Raw genomic sequence first — 19,092 nt, 5'->3', positions numbered from 1 at the left:
TATGAAAAGCAACCAATTAAAGCTTGATCAACTTATTTCATGATAAAGAGCAATGACTCCTTTGGCTAATTTAAAATCACAGGAATCAAATGGTTTCTACAAAAAGAGTTATATATTTAGACAAAAAAGCAGTACTTCATCTTTCAGTGCAGCAATAGCAACCATTCACAGGAGAAAGAACACAAACACATTAAAGTTACTTAAACACTGAGGGGTTTACCGGGCGTGGTGAGGCCGACCTTGACCTTGACCTCGATCTGCATATTTAAGAACGAAGAATACTGAGATGAAAATCCCATGAAAATGTCATGGAGATGGTATTTTGTGTATATGAAGGTTACAGAACCAACCATTCAAAGCACCGCATACCTGGACAGTTTGGCAGGAGATGCAGATCTAGATCTCGATGAAACAGATTTAGAAGCTGATCTAGATGGAGAACGTTCTAATGACTTGCTGCAGGAAAAAAAAAAAAAAAAGCCCATCATAGAGAATGTCACAAAGGCATACGATGTAAGTTGGATTCCAGATCAAATTCCTAAATGCAATGTTATACCTCTTCCGTCTTGGACTTCTGCTCTTAGTAGGGCTCCTACTACGGCTCCTACTGCGGCTGATGCTGTGGCTTCTTGGTACACTCCCTTCATAGCGTTTCACCTGTCTTAATAAAGATACAAATTAGTCCTTGAGAAAAAAGACAACTTGCATGAGTTCATTAAAATGTTTATCATAATAATGATGACTTTTTTGTGTTCATAAACTATTGTTGCCTAGGAACTCTTTTACTCTACCATTCCTCCTGAAACAAGGTCAAAATGAATCTTCATCTGGTGGAGCAGCCAATTAAGTGACCAATAAGAATCAAGATCCAGCACGAATCTAGATCATAGAAAAACACAGGCAGTGCAAGTCCATATGTATTGCACCCAACATGTTCATCTCACTTATTACAAGTGCTGCATGGTCAAAACAGGAGAAGCCAGTTATAAAGTAAAAAATCCACCATCTAAATGGTGGAACCAAACTTTGATGGGACCCTTGGTGGAAATTTGGGGCCAACTGAGGGTTTCATGAGAGATAACAAGGTGGAGATGAACCTGTATTCTCTTGTCCAGAAGGGTTTGTGCATTCATGTGAACTAAAAGCTTTGGCCCTGAGGGAATCTAGGAGGAACTTTCATGTTTTTTTGGGATCATCAAAAGTGGAAGGAGATTCACTCAAAGCAACCATATGGGCACCATCAAGAGATTACAAACTATGCAAGCTTTCAATCACCATCAGAGAGATCCTGGATTTCAGGTCTAGATTAAATATTGCATTCTATCATTATAACGAGAAGTTTCATGCTAAGTGGGTTCATCTAGACATCAACTGTTCACAATTTCCCTTTCATGGGTAGCATGCAATAGATTTGCTATGGTGTAGTGTGCAACCTGACCATGTTAGCATCTGAATCTTGTTGGTAATCATATATTGATAAGTTCCCTGCTATTTTGAGCAGAAAACTGCTAGTGCATGAGCCATGAGCTCTCGTGTGCATGGGTGCGTAGTGGTTTGCCTGGCAACTGCCCCACCACAACCCTACTTCGTGTACTAGCCCCTTGGGGAATGCATGTAAAAGTTGGTTTGGGGGTCAATATCAGGTGGGACTGTGCTAGCATCTGAATCTTGTTGGTTATCAGATATCGATAAGTTCCCTGCTATTTTGAGCAGAAAACTGCTAGTGCATGACCCCTCTCATGTGCGTGGGTGCCTAGTGGTTTGCCTGGCAACTGCCCCTCTGCAACCCTACTTCGTGTACTAGCCCCTTGGGGAATGCATGTAAAAGTTGGTTTGGGGGTCAATATCAGGTGGGACTGTGCTAGCATGTGGGTGGTGTCAATCTGGGCCCATGACAAAAGTCCGGATAAAAAGAGGAGGGTCATCTGCTGGGCAGTCAATTGTGCAACTTTTGCCAATGTAACATTTAAAAGCCAACCCCAAATTGCTGGGAAAAAGATGATGGTGTACAGACATGCGTGCGCACATGTAAACATATCCACGCACCCACCAAACACATGCGCGCACACAGACAAGACAGACAGGGAAGTGAGGAGAGACTATCAGAAAACTTACCCGAATATAAGCCCGTGAGAAAGGATTCCTAAATTCAGTGTCATCAAGTTTCCGAATCTGATGAGAGAACATTAAATTAGGAAACTTCAGTCATGCACTAAAACGCCAGAATATGCAGAACCAAGTATGGCTACTTACAGCATATTTCATATCATCATAATTAGTATAATCAACAAGACCCATTGTTCCTGAAACCACATAGAACCACTTCAGTACATGCATATAGATGATTTGAACATGCCACAAGGACAGATTATATATTAAACCAACATTCATCAACTGATCTTAACTTGGCCAAAATCAGTTGGCAACCTATGCCTTCTTATTTATTTGTTTTGAACAGGTCGAGAAGCTTCCACTTGTTTGCATGTAATTGTAGCTACGTACATCCAGGGGCAAATAACCATTTCCTTGAATAGTTAAATGAGTAAATTTATGAAACAGTATGATAATGCAAACATGTTGCTCAGAGCACTTGTTTGTTGATTGTACATACGGTATGCGTATAATCTTCTCCACACAAGTATGGACATGTGCTAGCCTGCTACATGCTGATTTAATTAAATAATTGGCCAAACTATAATCCTTAATAGGCTACGTGATGTTTTGGGCCGGTATTCTTTTGCGCTTTTGGGCCTTTTTAATAAAATTTCCGTTCTCTCTCAAACATATATAATCCTTAATAATCCAAGAAAGAAAGGATGCTTTGGTTCTATGTCTAGTTAAATACGTGTGACCACTGCACGTGCATGCTGGAGAAGATTAAATAATTGCCCAAATTATAATGCTCAAGAAGCCCAAAAAAAGAAAGAAAAGGGTAAATGGTTTTTTAAGAGCCAGAGAAGACTACATTGGAGGGGTTTTTTTTTTCCTTTTTCTTTTTTGCAAGTGTACTCATGGGATTTTATAAAGGGCCATGGACTATAATAGCATGAATTAACACAGCATTGCCGTCATCATCATCGTAGCCTTTTCCCATCTATTTGGAGTCAGCTTTATGAATCATAGTTCAAGAATTATTTGTCTCTATCCTTGAAAAGTAAACATGCCTTCATATCCACTCTCACCACAGTGATCCAACTCCTTTTTAGGCCTTTCCAAAATTGGTTTTTTTTTTAGCACATGGTTGAACCATCTTAATGGGTCCCCATCACTTTCTCTTATATTTGAATGACCATACTCTTGATCATACCATTCTAATCTCTTCCCACATGCAAAAAATAATAATAACTGCAACAACTGCTGCTGCTGCTGCTGCAATGACAAAAAAAGAGCCTATTGCAAGTGACCCTCTCAACACTCAGCAATCAGGGTCCAAGGGAAAGCATAAAAACAAACCAGAAGCAGAAGCAAGGGTACAATTAAATAACCTCCATTCTTCCTTCAGACCTGCTTCCATCCAGTGTACCAACATAGGCAAGTATTAACCAATATATTTTTCAATTGGTTACTATTTTGCTTCCTTGAGTTTCTACTCATCATCTATTTTGGGATCTACTATGACATGTTGCTACTTGTGCACAATATTTAATGAAAGAGAGGGAGATGAATACTAACGGGGCTTTTGGACAGAGGCAGAACACCATGGTTTTTATACTTCATTATAAAAATATCCGCTTTGGACTAAATATTTGTACGTTGAAGTATTTAACTTGCTTTTTTATCAAAACTACATTCATAACATGCTTTTTACTTTTCAGCACCTAAATGCAATGTTAAAAGTATATATAGGGAGTAGCATGGTATACGCCATACGTAATATTTCAGTATAAACAGGAAGTATTTGTAAATTGAAGTATTTGGCGTACTTTTTTATCGAAACTACATTCATAAAACACCCTTGGACTTTTCAGCACTAAATGCAATGTTGAAAAAATATATGGAGTACCATGGTATTACCCCATCCCAATGACCCCTAAACCTGCACAAAAATGTATATATGGAAAATGACAGATACTCGTGCATAGGAACAACGAAAGGAGTGATAGAAGCATTTGGAGCATAAAGGAGAGACTATTAGATATGGATAGGCATCGGGAATGACAATGGCATGTTATATGGCATCCTCTTAAAAATAAAGAAGTCAATGAGCTAATCTTATGCAATTTCTTGCTTTCTTACGTAGCTTTAAATAATTAAATGTATAGGCTGTAAATGATAGATATTTGCTTAAGGGAGTGTATCTTTAAGTGACCTGATTCACATCCACAGCTTTGGATAACAAATAGCTCGTGTATTTAATTAAGGACTTGTTTAAATAGCTTTTCCCCTTAGGTCTAAGTAGGCTTCTTTGGGACCAAAAAGAGTCGCGACCATATAATGAATGTGTCCATATAATGGCAATCATGAACAAGAACATAGGCAGAGCACATCATCTCAGACAATCAACTGTTATGAATTGTAACAGATATGATAAAGCATACCATCACGATCACGAAAAACTTGAGCAAAACACACGTCCCCAGCCTTCCTCATGTGATCCTGAAATAAATTTACCACAAATGAGGTAGATGCCACTGCATCAGACTCAATGTATTAAGTAATTACGCACCTTCAAATCTTGCCACGAAGCAGACGAAGGCAATCCCCGAACAATAACTACAATGTTAAACAGAACAGTCAGGGACCACCAACTTTATGTCCAAAACAAAAACAAAGGCTTGGGAGCACGTGAAAGTAGTCACACTTACAAGTCACAACAAACAACAAATGCCATTCTTCTTTTTTTCAAATAATGAAAAAAAAAAAAAAAAAAAAAAAAAAAAAAAAAAATGAATGTACCTCGATATTCTGAATGATGTGATACTCCACTAAATCGTCCACCCCCTCCACTGCTATAACTACTACGACGATCAAGTGATGATGATTGCCCTCTTCCACCATGAGCAAGCTCAACCTGCAACAAGAACTGAATGAGAACCAACCAAAGTATGATATTAGACCTCAAGATGTAGAAGAAAATTCCAGATACCCTTAAATGATAACCATCAAAGCTGTAGCCATCCCGACCCCTGATTGCATCTTCAGCATCCCTAGCATTCTCAAACTGCAAATAAACAGAAGTGCAACAGCGAGCAAAAAATGACCAAAAGGTCATGTTAGGTAAATAAATAAATAAAGATAAACAACCATATATCATGGTGTGAATATATACCTCCACAAAACAATAGCTAGGAGGGCGAGGTGGAATCTTCAATTCAACGTTCACTATATGGCCATACTGCAGCCATAAAAAAACAAGATAATCAAATATGCAAATAACCAGCTCTTTCTAAACTTTTGAAGAACACTATCTCAACTATGTGGCCAAACTGCACAATAGACATTACTTCTCAAAAAAGAAAAAAAGAATAACCATCACCAACATCCGACATTCTTAACTAGCAGAAAGGACATTCAAAATTTTAGCATGAGAAGAAATCAACCAAAATAGATTGAGTAGCTTGGAGCAATTGTAATTATTAAATGCTGAACTAAACTGGAATCATTTCAACCCTGGAAATTTAAAGTAGATACAAAACATGCTGATCATGCACTTCTTAGAAAGATTCAAGAGAAGGAACCCAACAATTATTCCTTCATTTAGAGGAAAAAAATAAATTAATCAGATAATAGCCTAATGACAGTAGTGCTGGCTTCTCACTTGACAAGTAACATAACTTTCAATTCCATTAGCAAACATATAGTTTCATCAAGGATTGACCCAAATCACAATATCCTACGCAATTTGTGAGCCAGTTCATTTTGATTTATATTGCAATTTACTCCAGATTGCTAATAGAAAGTACTAAACAATAGCTGGGATGAAAAGTTCGCCCCTGCAAACCTGTTTTCCGCAACTTGCAGCCCAGTTCACCAGAAGATACTATCCAGGTTTTTCTAGTTTACAAGTCCATTCACCATGAATCAAAATCCAGATAGGCAAAAAATGGCTAAACCTTTTCTTCTGTCATTGAAAGGCTAGACCATACTGGCAAAAGAATATTGGCAATATCGTCTAGCCATTCATCGTTGATGTATTCATTAAAAAAAAAAAATTATTGGCAAAAGAACTATCGGTACTTTTGTTAGCTAATTGTTATCTTTCTAGATCAAGATTTAATTTCATTGGAACATCTAGTGTTGTGGCATATTAAAGAGAAAAAATACATTATTTAATATGGTCAATGTGCTAAATATATTAGCAAAGGAAATCCCAATAATACTTATAGAGAGCTTAATCCAAAATTATGGGTGAACGATACTATGAAAGGCAGATATAACCAATGTTCAAAATATCGGTATCGCGTTATGTATCTCATCCTTGGGATATAAATACATCTCGGTTATCGCACGGGATATATCATTTGTATCAGGTAATTTATTGCACTTTTTGGGGAACATGGGGAAACATTGGGAAAATGGTTGAATTTTTCAATGAAACTTCAGGAATTGTTAAAAAAGACCTTAATACACACTTTTAAATCATAACATCTCAAAAAAAGAAGTGCACATCATCTCAAAACAAAAGTGCACATAATAGGTTTCCTTTGTATAGGGTCCTAAGCTATGTGTTGTCTGACTGAAGTAATGCAACTATATTCAAATTGAATGCATAACATTTAGAGTGTATGTGATGATCATTTCATCAAACACTCCTAAATACTTTGAAATTAGGTCTCAATTGACAACTGGTTGAAGGGAAATTAAAAAATATATTTTAATAACTTTTATTAATTTTAATTTAAAATGAATTTTATTTTCTGAAAATTGACAAGGACTTAACAAATCAGTAGATCAGCCCCCATACATGCTTGGTTTCATGTTTGGTGTGCAACATTGCAAGCAATGTGGGAGAAATTAGGGAAATTTCAAAATTTCCCCAAATCGAACCACCTACACTCAAATTTCGAAATTAGAGTGTATGTGATGGTCATTTCATCAAATACTCCTAAATACTTCTAAATTAGTCTCAATTGACAGCTGGTTGAAGGAAATTTTTGAGAGAAAAAAATGGAGAACATGAAGAACCAATGGATATCTAAATCAAAGCTCCAACTCCATGATTTTTCATGCAAAACATGAAGAACCAATGGATTTGCAACCATTTGACACTGATTTAACATAATTTCAACAAAAAAAGGATCGAAAATTGAAAATGCTCACCAAATTGAACATATGGGATATATCGGCACCACTTGTATGTTTCGTATCGCACAAGTGGGATACAAGATATATCGTGGGATATATCGGCCGATATCTTCGATATTTAAAACATTGGATATAACTTCTATGGTTACAGTAATTTTCATGAACAACATCGTCATCATAGCCTTGTACCAAGTATTTGGGGTAGGGCTTTACAAATCATGTTTTGCCAATCATAATTGAAATGTGAATTCTCATGATTGCCATGCAAAAGTTCTACAACTAATTCCCACTTGGGATCAGCTCCTCCTTTACCCATGCTTTAGACAGTTTGGCACATCACTTCTAGGCGGAGCCCATAACTTTTTATGAATATAATTGATAAACTATGAGCATATACAAAGGATGATACAACCCATCCACGTGGACATTAATGTCCTCCCATGTCGCATTCCATGCACATGGGACATGGGACATATATAATGGCTTGAACCAGCTATATCTTGGACTCCACCGTGGATTGGCCACAGACCAGCAATGTTGTCAAATCACATAAAAGCGCATAAACCATCAGCCTGTGCTGATTGCTTATGCCATTGTATAATTGCATAAGCAATCGCTCAGGCTGATGGCTTCTTCTTCTTCTTCTTGTTAATTAAAAAATTGGTTTTTAAAAAAAAACTAAAAAAAAAAAAAAAAACTAAAAATTTAAGAAAAACTACGTATAATTACTACTAGTGATTGGATTGGGTTTATTTACCTATTTTATTGTAGTTTGATTATTAGGCTATCTACATGTTAAGTTATATTACATAATAAAACAAATTTAAATACACAACAAGTTACACTAAGAAAGAATTAACTATTGAAAACTACAAATATAGAAATTGTATCGATAACTTGAATCTTGATGAGTTGATGCATACAATACAACTTACAACTTACAACTTATTACAATCTACAAGAAACTTGAATGTTGGCCATTATGCCATGGCATACTACTAAAGTATGCCATGATTATGCAATTACGCCATCACATAATCATGGCACAAGCGATTTGAGCCACAGTACTCAATTATGCGATCGATTATGCGATCGCATATGACAACACTGCGGAGTAGTAATTAATTCGATCAGATGATCTTAACCCTCTGATAAATGAAGATCCTCCAAATAGATGTGCAATGTTGCAAGTATTCCTTTCTTTATTCTAAGCTCCTGAGTCTCTAAATTAGTTCCAAAAGGACTACTCTTAAACAGATTAATTCTCAACCATAACACCACCTCATAACAGCATAAAATGTCTCTACAACCTCGAGCTTCAGAGACAACCATCTCCAAACAAGAGACTATCATCTGCATATTGAATATGAGTTTAGGGGCATAGGACTCCACTGATGAGACCATATTTTAAGGCTCTCTTTAACATTTTGTTGAGACCTTTGGTAACAATCATAAATTATTACTTTTTTAAAAGGCATTAGATCTCCTTGTTGAATCCCTTTCTAACCCTTGAAACAGTGTTTTAAATAGCTATAGAGTGTTGCGTAGCATTTAGCCATCTGTAGCGTGTAGCATATGCTACACGATAATTCTATTTTTTAATTTAAAAATATGATAAATAGTAAGAAAAAAAAAAAACATAAAAATGCCTAAAAGATGATTCATTTTTCAAGAATAAGCATATTCAAACAAGTTATTAATTATCATTTATCAAAAACCAATCCACATATGTAAAACAAATCAAATCATTATCACATCAACAACTTTCTAAGCAAACCACATTAATTAATAATGTCTAAATAAAACCGCAAGTCACAAGTATGAAAAGAAATCAATATCCCACAAGTTAAGAGTATTAAGTACAAAATACAAAATACAATTATCACTTATAATTAAAAAATATATATGTAGCATACATTAAGACACTACATATGCTATGCCCCTTGTAGCTAGGGCTGTACATGAGCAAAGTTAGCTCGGTTAGCTCGCTCGACTCGACTTGAAAAAGCTCGATTCGACTCGGTTCAAAACTGAGTTCGAGCCAAGTCGAGCTGATTTTTTTAGCTCGAAAAATTTTCGAACCGAGTTTGAGCTTGCCCAAGCTCGACTCGACTCAGATCAAATCCAACTCGAATCGAACTCGGATTGAACCAGTTTGGTGAACCAGTTACTTTGAATATTGTTGTTGCTCACCAAGAGTTTGATGAAATGACTCAACGAAGTGTGGCTGGTGGCAAGGAAGGAACGTATATGAAACAAATACCCTTTTTCTTGATTTTTATGTTGCTTACAAGGTGTTTGATGAAATCCCTGTAAAACCACTATTATCGTTTTACATACAGTGAGATTTTGAAGGTGCAATTCATGTGTTTGTGAAAATGCTGCACAGGGGAACTCGGCTCGATCTTGGCTCGACCTTAGCTCAAATTGACCCTAGCTGCTGACTAAACCAAGCCAAGCTGGCCAGTCAGGCTCAAGGACCGAGCAAAGCCGAGTTCGATTTGGGGTCAGCAAGTGGCCAAGCTGAGTCGAGTTGTGCCAAGCTCAACTCGTGTACACCTCTGCTTGTAGCATACGTTACCAAGGATTACACCATTTGCTAACACCACGTAGCATCGACTCGTAGATATGCTACAGACACTACCACTACACTACGGACGCTATTCAAAACACTACCTTGAAGTAATCCACTAGCATACCATTGACCCAGACTAGGGGTGTATATCGAGTCGAACCGAGTCGAGCTAGCCTCATCTCGACTTGGCTCGGCCACTAGCTGACCTCAGCTCGAACTCGGCTCAGCTCGGCCCTCAAGCCTGACTGGCCAACTCGGCTCAGTTCGGTCAGCAACTAGGGCCAGTTTGAACCGAGTTCGAGCCAACATCGAGCCAAGTTCGCCTATGCAACATTTTCACAAACACATGGACTGCACCTTCAAATTCTCACTGAATGTAAAACACCAGCAGCGGTTTTATAGGTATTTCATCAAACACCTTGTAAGCAACATCAAAATCAAGAAAAAATGGGATTTGTTTGATGAAACATACCTTCCTTGCCACCAGCTGACACTTCGTTGAGTCATTTCATCAAACATTTGGTGAGCAACATCAATATCAAAGTAACTAAGTCACCAAACTGGTTCAATCCGAGTTCAATTCGAGTTGGGTTCGATCCGAGTCAAGTCTCGAGCAAGCTCGAACTCGGTTCGAAATTTTTACGATTTTGTATCTTTGTTGCATCTCTCTTCAATTACATAGATCCATTTTTGAAATAATCATGATCTTGTTCTTCTTTCTGTAAGATAACAAATACCCATTGCTTCATTTTCTGTTTTGCATTTACTTCAATTACAAAGATTCATTTCTGAAAATTCCTACTAAAACATCAAAGAATACCCATTTCTTCTTCTTTTTCTGTTCTTTTACTTATACAAATGGAAGATTCACGGAAATTACTACTTTTCGATGTAAGATAATAAGTACCCATTTATTCTCTTTCTTTGTTATCTTACATCAATGGCTAGAAGACCCGTATCAGAAAGAGCTTCAGTGGAAGCTAGATCCAGCTCAAAAGCCATGGAAAATACCGACCCAAGAAAGGGTTAGTAGAAGACCGGGCCATGGCCTCCAAAGATTGAACCATTCATCCCAAACACCACCGATTACAATCCAAGAGAATTGAAATCTTGGGCGAAGAGAACCGGTTTCAATCCTAACTTTTCCGGAGAGACCATTAGCAGCATCAGCATCAAAGAGAGGGGGAGCAGGTGGGCGGGTCGCTGTGGGTCGGGGCGGGTTCTTTATTAAAACAAAGGAGGAAACTGGAAACGGGTAGATGCTAAGGTTTTTTAACTTTTTATACTACCTAACCAAGTCGAGCAGGGTTCGAGCGATATATCGAACCGAGTCAAGTCAAGTTGAGTCGAGGCCAACTCGAACTCAATTTCGAGCTCCAAAAACCAGCTCGACTCGGATCGAACTCAGCTTCGAACCAAGCCGATTCAAGCTTTTTCGAGCCGAATCGAGCGAGTTGACCGAGCTAGCTCGGTTCATGTACACCCCTAACCAAGACCGAAAACCACGCAAAAGGCATGATCTAATCCATCTTCTCCATTTACCCATTAGAGAGTCGAGGAAATCCCAGTTAAAGCAATCATAAGCTAATGTAGGGGCAATTTCACACCGGGTTCGAGGGGGGTAGCCTGTGGGATGCAGGGAGACACTCGGGGTGGGCGGCCCATGTGAGGCGGGTGGCTCATGTGAGGCGATACCCATGTGATTTGGGGCCCATGAGGGAGGTTCGGCCGAGGTCCTAACCCATGTGATGTGGGGCCTAGGCTATGAGATTAAGGGATTAATTCACCATGCTCTAGCAGTTCAAGCTTTTAGAGCAAGTGGTTAATTGCCCTGCATCAAAGTGGTATCAGAACGGGAGGTCTCGTGTTCGAGACTCCTCACCGGGAGTGATTAATGCAAAGGCATTTTCACACCAAGCTCGAGTGGGGTAGCCTATAGGATGAGGGGACACACTCGGGGTGGGAGGCTCGTGTGAGGTGGTACCCATGTAATTTGGGGCCCATGAGGGGGGTTTGGCTAAGGTCCTAACCCACGCAATATGGGGCCTGGGCTATGAGATAAATGGATTAATTCGCCATGCTCTAACACTTCGAGCTTTTAGAGCAAGTGGTTAATTGTCCTGCATCATAAACCTTCTCCATGCCAATCTTGAGAAGGAACCCCCTACTACCCTTCTTAAACTCATACAACAACTTATGCACCATAAAGGAACCATCCGTGATGTTTCTAGCCAATAAACAAACTCTGGAATGGGTAGATGGAGCTAAGAACAAAGTTAATCCTCAAGGCTAAGACTTTGGCCATTATGTTTTACAACCTCCCAATTAGACCGATCAATTTGACATCTCGAACTTCCTTGACATCTATCTTCTTGCAAATCAAGGCAATGAAAGATGAACTGAGGTCACTGTTGATGATAGCTCTGTCAAGGACTTCATCAAAAGCTCCATAATATCCTCTTAAATAATGTCTTAACAAACCGTAATTATGGTGTGTGTGTGTGTGTGTGTGTATATATATATATATATATGTGTGTGTGTGTGTGTATATAGTTAAAGCCCACCTAGACCCAAGGCCCGATCCCCTATAAGTAAGAGCATTGCTTTCTTAGCTCCTTCTAACAAGAATTTGGCTTCTAGCAGATCAGCCCTCTCCAGAGATAAGCTCTCAAACTCAAGCCCATTCAAGTGGGTCTTGATAGAGAACTCATCCACGTATAGCTTATGGAAATAATCAGCAATAGCACGGTCAACGTCACTTTTCCCCAATATAATATCAATACCAACTCTTATAGACTATCCAATTTGACCCTTAAATTGTATCCTACATCAAGGCTACTTATCTAAAGATTTTCCGTAAGAAACATAGCTTATAAGACAAGCTTAAAGGCATAACAGCTTGATAAAGACACCATCAAAGACACATCTTCTACAAGCACTAGCAACCTTCTCGAAGTACATTATGTTCTTGTCCCCTTCCCTAATCCATTTGGACCAGGACATCCGTCTCCAATGAATCTCCTCTTTCCTCAATGAATCAGCAATAAATATTGATTTCAAGTCTTGGGAAAGGAGGACCCCATATCCTTACCTTGTCCGAGTATCTGACTGGAAAATCTGTCTGCAGTGAATCTCCTCTTTCATTAGCTTGCATGAAGTTTGCATGTAAGGCTGGGCTTTTCAACTCGAAATATAATATCCTCAACAGGGTTATATACACATGGTCCAAGCTTCCACAGACTGAATTTCAGCAACCGCTTACCTGCTTGCTTGTATATGTTGTAGATACCATATCAGCCAAAAGACATGCACATGCCTGAATGGTGGAATGAAGTGTTACCTGGACTCTTCCGCTTTCAAGGATTTTGTCGTGCCGACACTTGGCGACACTTGGACACTCCTGGATACGACATGGCACTACAAATTTTGTACAGACAAAGTGTCCTAGTGATCTCATTGACAAGTGATTTGCGTGTTGGACACTTTAAATGAGGTGTCCGAGCTTTTTTCTACACATATTTTGTTTCACCTTTCTCTTTTTTTATGTAATTCTTTTGTCAAGCCTAAGATCTCTCACTGTTAGCCCTCAAGCCTGCCTCCATTCTCTTGTTCTTGAAGAGTACCAGCATGGACTTCCTCTCTCTCTAGATTCCAGTTCACTTTCCATTATAGATAATTAGGCACCATGACCAACATAACAAAAAATTGCTTTGTTGTTCTTTTTTTTCTTTTGTTCATCTGTTGCAGTTCTAATATTTTAACAGAACAAGTGATGTTCGTAAGAATTACTATTTCCTAAGATTATCATCTGTGATTTTTTATGTTTTGTTAATCAATCATTTGTTAGTTTGAACTACCAGTAATTTATTTCTATTGAAACTAGGTGAATATTCTTTCTAATTTACTTCAACTTTAATGTTTTCATTATTCCATTTATTTTGATGTATTTACTTAAATTATTATTTATTTGTGAATGGAAGTGTCCCCATGCCTAGATGTTTTAAGTTTGCCATGCCAGACACTTTAGGACACTTTGGCACTTGGCACCCATGCCACATGTAACAATGGTGGAACGAATATGCAGGTTTCTGTCCACAGACAAGTTCCACTCCAAAGAACTATCTAAACCCTGACAGTGTTGCCTCACCTCCATAGATTGGATGTGCGAACTGCAAACTATTAAATTGAAAAAGATATATTTGTAAAATGAGTAGACTGAATCTAGTGAATCTAGAAACATGACCAATAACTCCAACAAACTAAATGAATTGGAACTAATGGACTAAGTGAACCAAAAGTAATATTGAGGAAACCAGGAAAACAAGACTACCCTATCAAACCAGGACCACTGCACATGCCAGCTAACTGCAGACCATAAATCAGGATCTAGAAGTATCCCCGATTCATCAACATGATGTGGTCTTTCTCAATCTGACATTATTGCATTTCAAACGCATATGAATACAGTATATACTAGGAAATTTTGAAGACCTGAAGCTACCCCTAGCCAGGCAATCAAACAGAGAAATCTCAATAAAATAATAAAAAGCCAAAGAAACTCTAAACACATGCTACGCTCAAAACTCATGCATGATATGGAACAAAATAACTTTTTTTGAAAAAGGCTATATTTTTGTTCTCAATGATAAACACTAAAAGTTGTAGTCCTTTAGTCTAGCATGCATGTGATGAAATAAGAGCCAAAAAAAAAAGAAAAAAAAATCAGCAAATCAGACATCAGTTCATTCTGGTTATGAAGGGCATGATCATCTATTTTCAGTAAAAGCAGAAGCAAAATGACTAACCATGACACTCAGTGATGACTGATGATGCAAATTTCATGTGGCACTAAAGAACATGTCAAAGACAGTGGCAAATTCAAACCTTGTAGAATAAATCTTCAACTTCCCGCTCTCGTATATCCCCAGGCAAGTTACCCACATATATAGTGCGAGAATAACGACCACTCATTGCCACTATTGAAAAGGCTGAACAAGTCTATCTGCATAAAAATAATTATCAAGATGCAATCCTCTCACAATTTAACAATGGAACCCAATCTATGGAGACATATTACTCTACACCATGGACTCTGTTCGATGAGAAGATAATTAAACCAAACCCAAAAACAATGAGGCAAACCAAGATAGCAATCCTTGCTGTGTGGGTGCTACTCCACAAGCTCCATTGCTCATTTCCTCCAAGAGGCTCCACAGCTATATAATAAATTTGAAATAAATATTGATCCAGTCATCCTCTTTTCTGATTTTGAGTGTAGAAGACCTGAGCATATGCAAGAACCTCCATTTCTCAAAATACCCATGACTCCACCCCAACTTCTCCCACTCCCTCCCTACATCCCTATGTTCAGCTGCAAAGCTCTTATTTCTCCCAGCTCCTTTCATCTATCATAAAGAAAGTGTCGATGTTATGGGATATAACGATATTGGCAAAAGATCTATCCATTTACCTTAGCCAGCTTCCTTCAAAAGTGCATTGAAGGAAACAGGCCTGGAAATTACACAATATATATGAGCCTCAGTTTTCTGCAGATTGTGTGGAACTGCTTATAACTGTTACTCTCGTCGCCTACATGGGTAAAGGTAACGAGAACAGAATTTTCTGAACCTTTGAACCAGTTTTGTTGAGAAAAATGGCATAAATAAGCAATTTTTGACACTCGATGGAAGAAACATATTAGGTTCTCCAGTTTTGCCAAAATTACATTATCTGATATCCAAGGAAACAATCCATTTCTTGTCCCTTCTGCTCATGGTTTCAGGAGCAAATGGCCAACAACCTATGAGCTACAGAAAATGCTAGGTACAAGTGTACTTGTGATTGGAGAGTAATGTGAATCTTACTTGCACACCTTACTTGTAGCACATGTGGACAGGGTACTTGTGATAAGATTCAAACAGTTCATCAGGCACATGTACCTGGGATGGGACCATACCAAATAGGAACCGGCCAGACAGTCTAACTGCTGAATTTGAGGATTGGATGTCTACATGTCGCAACTTGCAAGTAAAGGTGGGCAGGTAAGATCAAGATTGTGGCTATTTTGGGTTCCATTTGGGTAGGGGATCCCCACGATTGGGATTAGGCCAATACCCGATTTTGGCAGGCCTCAAGCCCCCCCATGTAAGAGCCATCATGCTAAATCAGCTCTTTCCTCCACTTAATTGTAATTATGGAAGTCTTTAAAAAAAAACCAATAATGGCAATTACGCGGAAAAACATCGGTTTTGTGTGGAGAATCTGACTTGGAGGGCACGGATCCCACTAAAAACAGGATCCTATGTCCTTGAGCATCTAATGATTTCTATATCACGTCTTCTTAAATTAGATGGTACTTAATTAGTAATTCGTCTCAAAAGAATGATCACAATGATGCAATTGTCAAGTGAAGGATTCAAAGGGAAAGGCATGCAAATGGCCCTTTGGCGAAACTAAAAGTACCAAATGGCCATCAAAAGGCTCTCCATTTGGGAGAAGTGGAAAGCCCATCCTGCATTGGGCGGAACCAGTGCCCAATTGCCGTTGGGGTCATTTCTTGTATGACAAAGAAGCTCAATGGAAATTTGGGCAAATACCCATTCCACCCAATGGGGCTTAAGAATGGCACCCCAAACATGTTATCGAGACATTGATTCTGGTTTGAAAACATGTTTGCGCTACTTACATGTTAACAATATCTGTATACCTTTGAGCCTAACAAGAACACGTTTGCACGAATATGGAACTATCACAAGCATGGAAACAATTTTGGCACATTCTTTTTTCTTTTTTCTTTTTTCTTTTTTTTTCTTTTTCTTCTTCTTCCTTTTTTTTTTTTTTTTTTTTTTTGAGAATTTGGCATTATCCATTGCTTAAGTTTGTTCTCAACAATCACTTGCAAGCACTTTGGATTATGACTCTTACAATGCAATACGACATATCCAAGCAAGCTCTGAAATACTAGAATATGATGTCTATTTGTTTCTTAGGCTTTACAAGTTCCCCTTCAAAATTATATCAAGAATCAACATGGATATTATTCGAATTAAATAATTTGACTTTCAACTCACCATCTAAGGCATGGAATTTCAAAAGCAGAAGAAAAAAGGATCGGTTATTTTAGAATTCCTACCTCAGTAGAATTTCAAGAGTCATTCATGTAACATTGTATCTGATCGGATAGGAATGCCTCTTTCAGAACAATATGAGTGTTGTTTCATAATCTTGGTACAGTGAGTAGAAAATCCTAAAGGCAAGAAGAACTTTTATTGCGGCCGGAGCCAAACACGGCCTCAATACATGAAAAGGCTGGAAATCAGGCAAGCGATGCCTCGTCCACCTTACAAATGGGCAATGTGGCATACGTGCATCCGTATCCAAATCACGAGACCCAGTGTGGATGGAGCGTTGCCCAGAAAGCAGACCGATCAGAATCCCAGTGAGTCAGTGACTATTAAATGGATGGTTACAGAGCTGTTTGGATACCTGTAAATGGTTTTAAGTGGTAAATGATTTACAGGCGACAGCCAGTCCTGTTTGGCTGTAACCTGTAAGTGATTTACATGTAAATGATTGTTTGTGTTTGGATAGCCTGTAAATTGTTCAAGTCCTGTAAATGGAGAGCCAATCTTTCCATTTATAGCCGTTTGGCTGTAAATGGAGCGCCTGTAAATGAAATCACAGCTTTTTGCCTGTAAATCAAAATGTAAATGATTTATTTTTCAGCATCCAAACACAGACTGTAGACCATTTACCTGTAAATCACTGTACTAAAAGGGGAACGATCAACCGTCCAGATTCAACATGCAAAATCCAACGGTTAACATCATCAAAACGCCGCAGTTTTCAGATCATGCTCCATCCAGAATAGGGCAACGGTTTGGATGATCCAGATTGGCGGGCATGTATACCACGTGTACGAGGGAAGAGATGCAGTTTTCACATCTCAACATTTTCAAGACTACAATGAAAAGAGAAAACAGCTATAATAAAGCACCGATATGGTCGTCGAGTTATTTGTCTCACATAATAAAGAAGCGAGGTAAACATCTATAGATCAAAGAACAGACACGAGATATGAGCTACAACAGTAAAACCTAGGAAAACGTAAAAAAATACAGTGGAAATGGAAGATACCGAGAAACGTATACCAGAGAAATCGTTTGCTGTATTTGCTTTTCCTTCGTACGGACCGATGTTTTGTTAGGTGAGTTCGACGAGGAAGAAGATAGCTGAGTTAGGGTTTTGGGGGGTCGAAGCGGGAATGAGGAGAAAATAGGAGGCCCGAAGGGGAGATTTTGATGATTGTATAGGCCGCGCGCTACCTTAATTAATAGTCCCAAACGATTAGCTGACCCCTGATCTGCGGATGCGTGACTTCGGCCCTCAGTCTCATGCAGGCCAATGATCCAGTGCTCTTGGAGTGTAGCGAGTTATGGTGCTCACAGTTGCATAGGAGCAATTTTAGTTCCCGTTGCAATGATCCAGACCGTTTGTTCAGCATACCTTTCAATGGCTACAAATAAAAATCATCCTCAACTGATGATCCAGTCCATCCATAAGTTAGCACTGTTTTCTTTATTGCCAGCTATTTTCCAAATCATGGATGGATGGTTAGGATTCTCCAGCAAACACGATAGTACAGTTTGCTGACGGGTACGATTTTGGGAATTTGGTACGGTACACTTGTTCCGTGATTCATGTTGTTAATACGATGAGCTTTTTGGCTGTCAATTGATGACCAGACCCACGGTTACCCAAACCAACCGACCGTATGATGGCCCTGTTTTGATTCAATGGACTCGTTAAGAAATTCGGCTGGGTTTAAAGATAACACTAAGAAATTAAAGATTTCTGCCATGATTTTTATATCAATTGCTATAATTCAAATAAAATTTGGAGATCTGCAATGAATGTACATAAAATGATATTAATAAAAATCTAATATATTAATATATATGGAGAAGAATTAATGAGAATAATGGATAATGTTATTATTCCCTAGGGGTGTACACGAACCGAGCTACACTCGACTCGACTCGGATCGAAGCTGAGTTCAGACCGAGCCGAGCTGATTTTTTGAGCTCGAAAATGAATTCGAGCCAAGTTTGAGCTTGCCCCAGCTCGACTCGACTCGGATCGAACTCGGCTCGACTCAATGCAGGGTATATATACCCTTTAAAAATTAAAACCCCAACCTAACTCCCATCTCATTCTTCCCAACCGCCCATTCTCTTTCCAAAAAAAAAAAAAAAAAGCATCTCTCTCTCAAA

General features: G+C 38.6%; 1 protein-coding gene across 4 annotated transcripts in view; it reads right to left on the bottom strand.

The window, feature by feature from the left end:
• Positions 1 to 18,172, bottom strand: part of LOC131248646 (serine/arginine-rich splicing factor SR34A-like) — a 34,036-nt gene extending 15,864 nt beyond the window's left edge. The window contains exons 1-13 of one of the 4 annotated variants that reach the window (XM_058249015.1): positions 17,971 to 18,111; positions 14,963 to 15,225; positions 14,705 to 14,822; positions 5,270 to 5,335; positions 5,087 to 5,161; positions 4,897 to 5,011; positions 4,667 to 4,713; positions 4,539 to 4,596; positions 2,254 to 2,303; positions 2,116 to 2,172; positions 557 to 657; positions 370 to 456; positions 221 to 257 (exon numbers count right to left, since the gene is read on the bottom strand). In XM_058249015.1, the coding sequence (XP_058104998.1) occupies positions 221 to 257; positions 370 to 456; positions 557 to 657; positions 2,116 to 2,172; positions 2,254 to 2,303; positions 4,539 to 4,596; positions 4,667 to 4,713; positions 4,897 to 5,011; positions 5,087 to 5,161; positions 5,270 to 5,335; positions 14,705 to 14,791 (780 nt within the window). In that variant the 5' untranslated portion in view covers positions 14,792 to 14,822; positions 14,963 to 15,225; positions 17,971 to 18,111. Of the gene's footprint in view, positions 1 to 220; positions 258 to 369; positions 457 to 556; positions 658 to 2,115; positions 2,173 to 2,253; positions 2,304 to 4,538; positions 4,597 to 4,666; positions 4,714 to 4,896; positions 5,012 to 5,086; positions 5,162 to 5,269; positions 5,336 to 14,704; positions 14,823 to 14,962; positions 15,226 to 17,956 lie in introns of all 4 variants that reach the window. The other 3 variants (XM_058249017.1, XM_058249014.1, XM_058249016.1) reach the window with 3 other exon arrangements.
• Between the last annotated feature and the right edge of the window lie 920 nt (positions 18,173 to 19,092).

Source organism: Magnolia sinica, chromosome 6 (genome assembly GCF_029962835.1).
Source record: "Magnolia sinica isolate HGM2019 chromosome 6, MsV1, whole genome shotgun sequence".
In the NCBI taxonomy this organism is placed as follows: domain Eukaryota; kingdom Viridiplantae; phylum Streptophyta; class Magnoliopsida; order Magnoliales; family Magnoliaceae; genus Magnolia; species Magnolia sinica.
The sequence above is the reverse complement of the archived record's forward strand: the minus strand, read 5'-3'. Positions and strand labels throughout refer to the sequence as shown.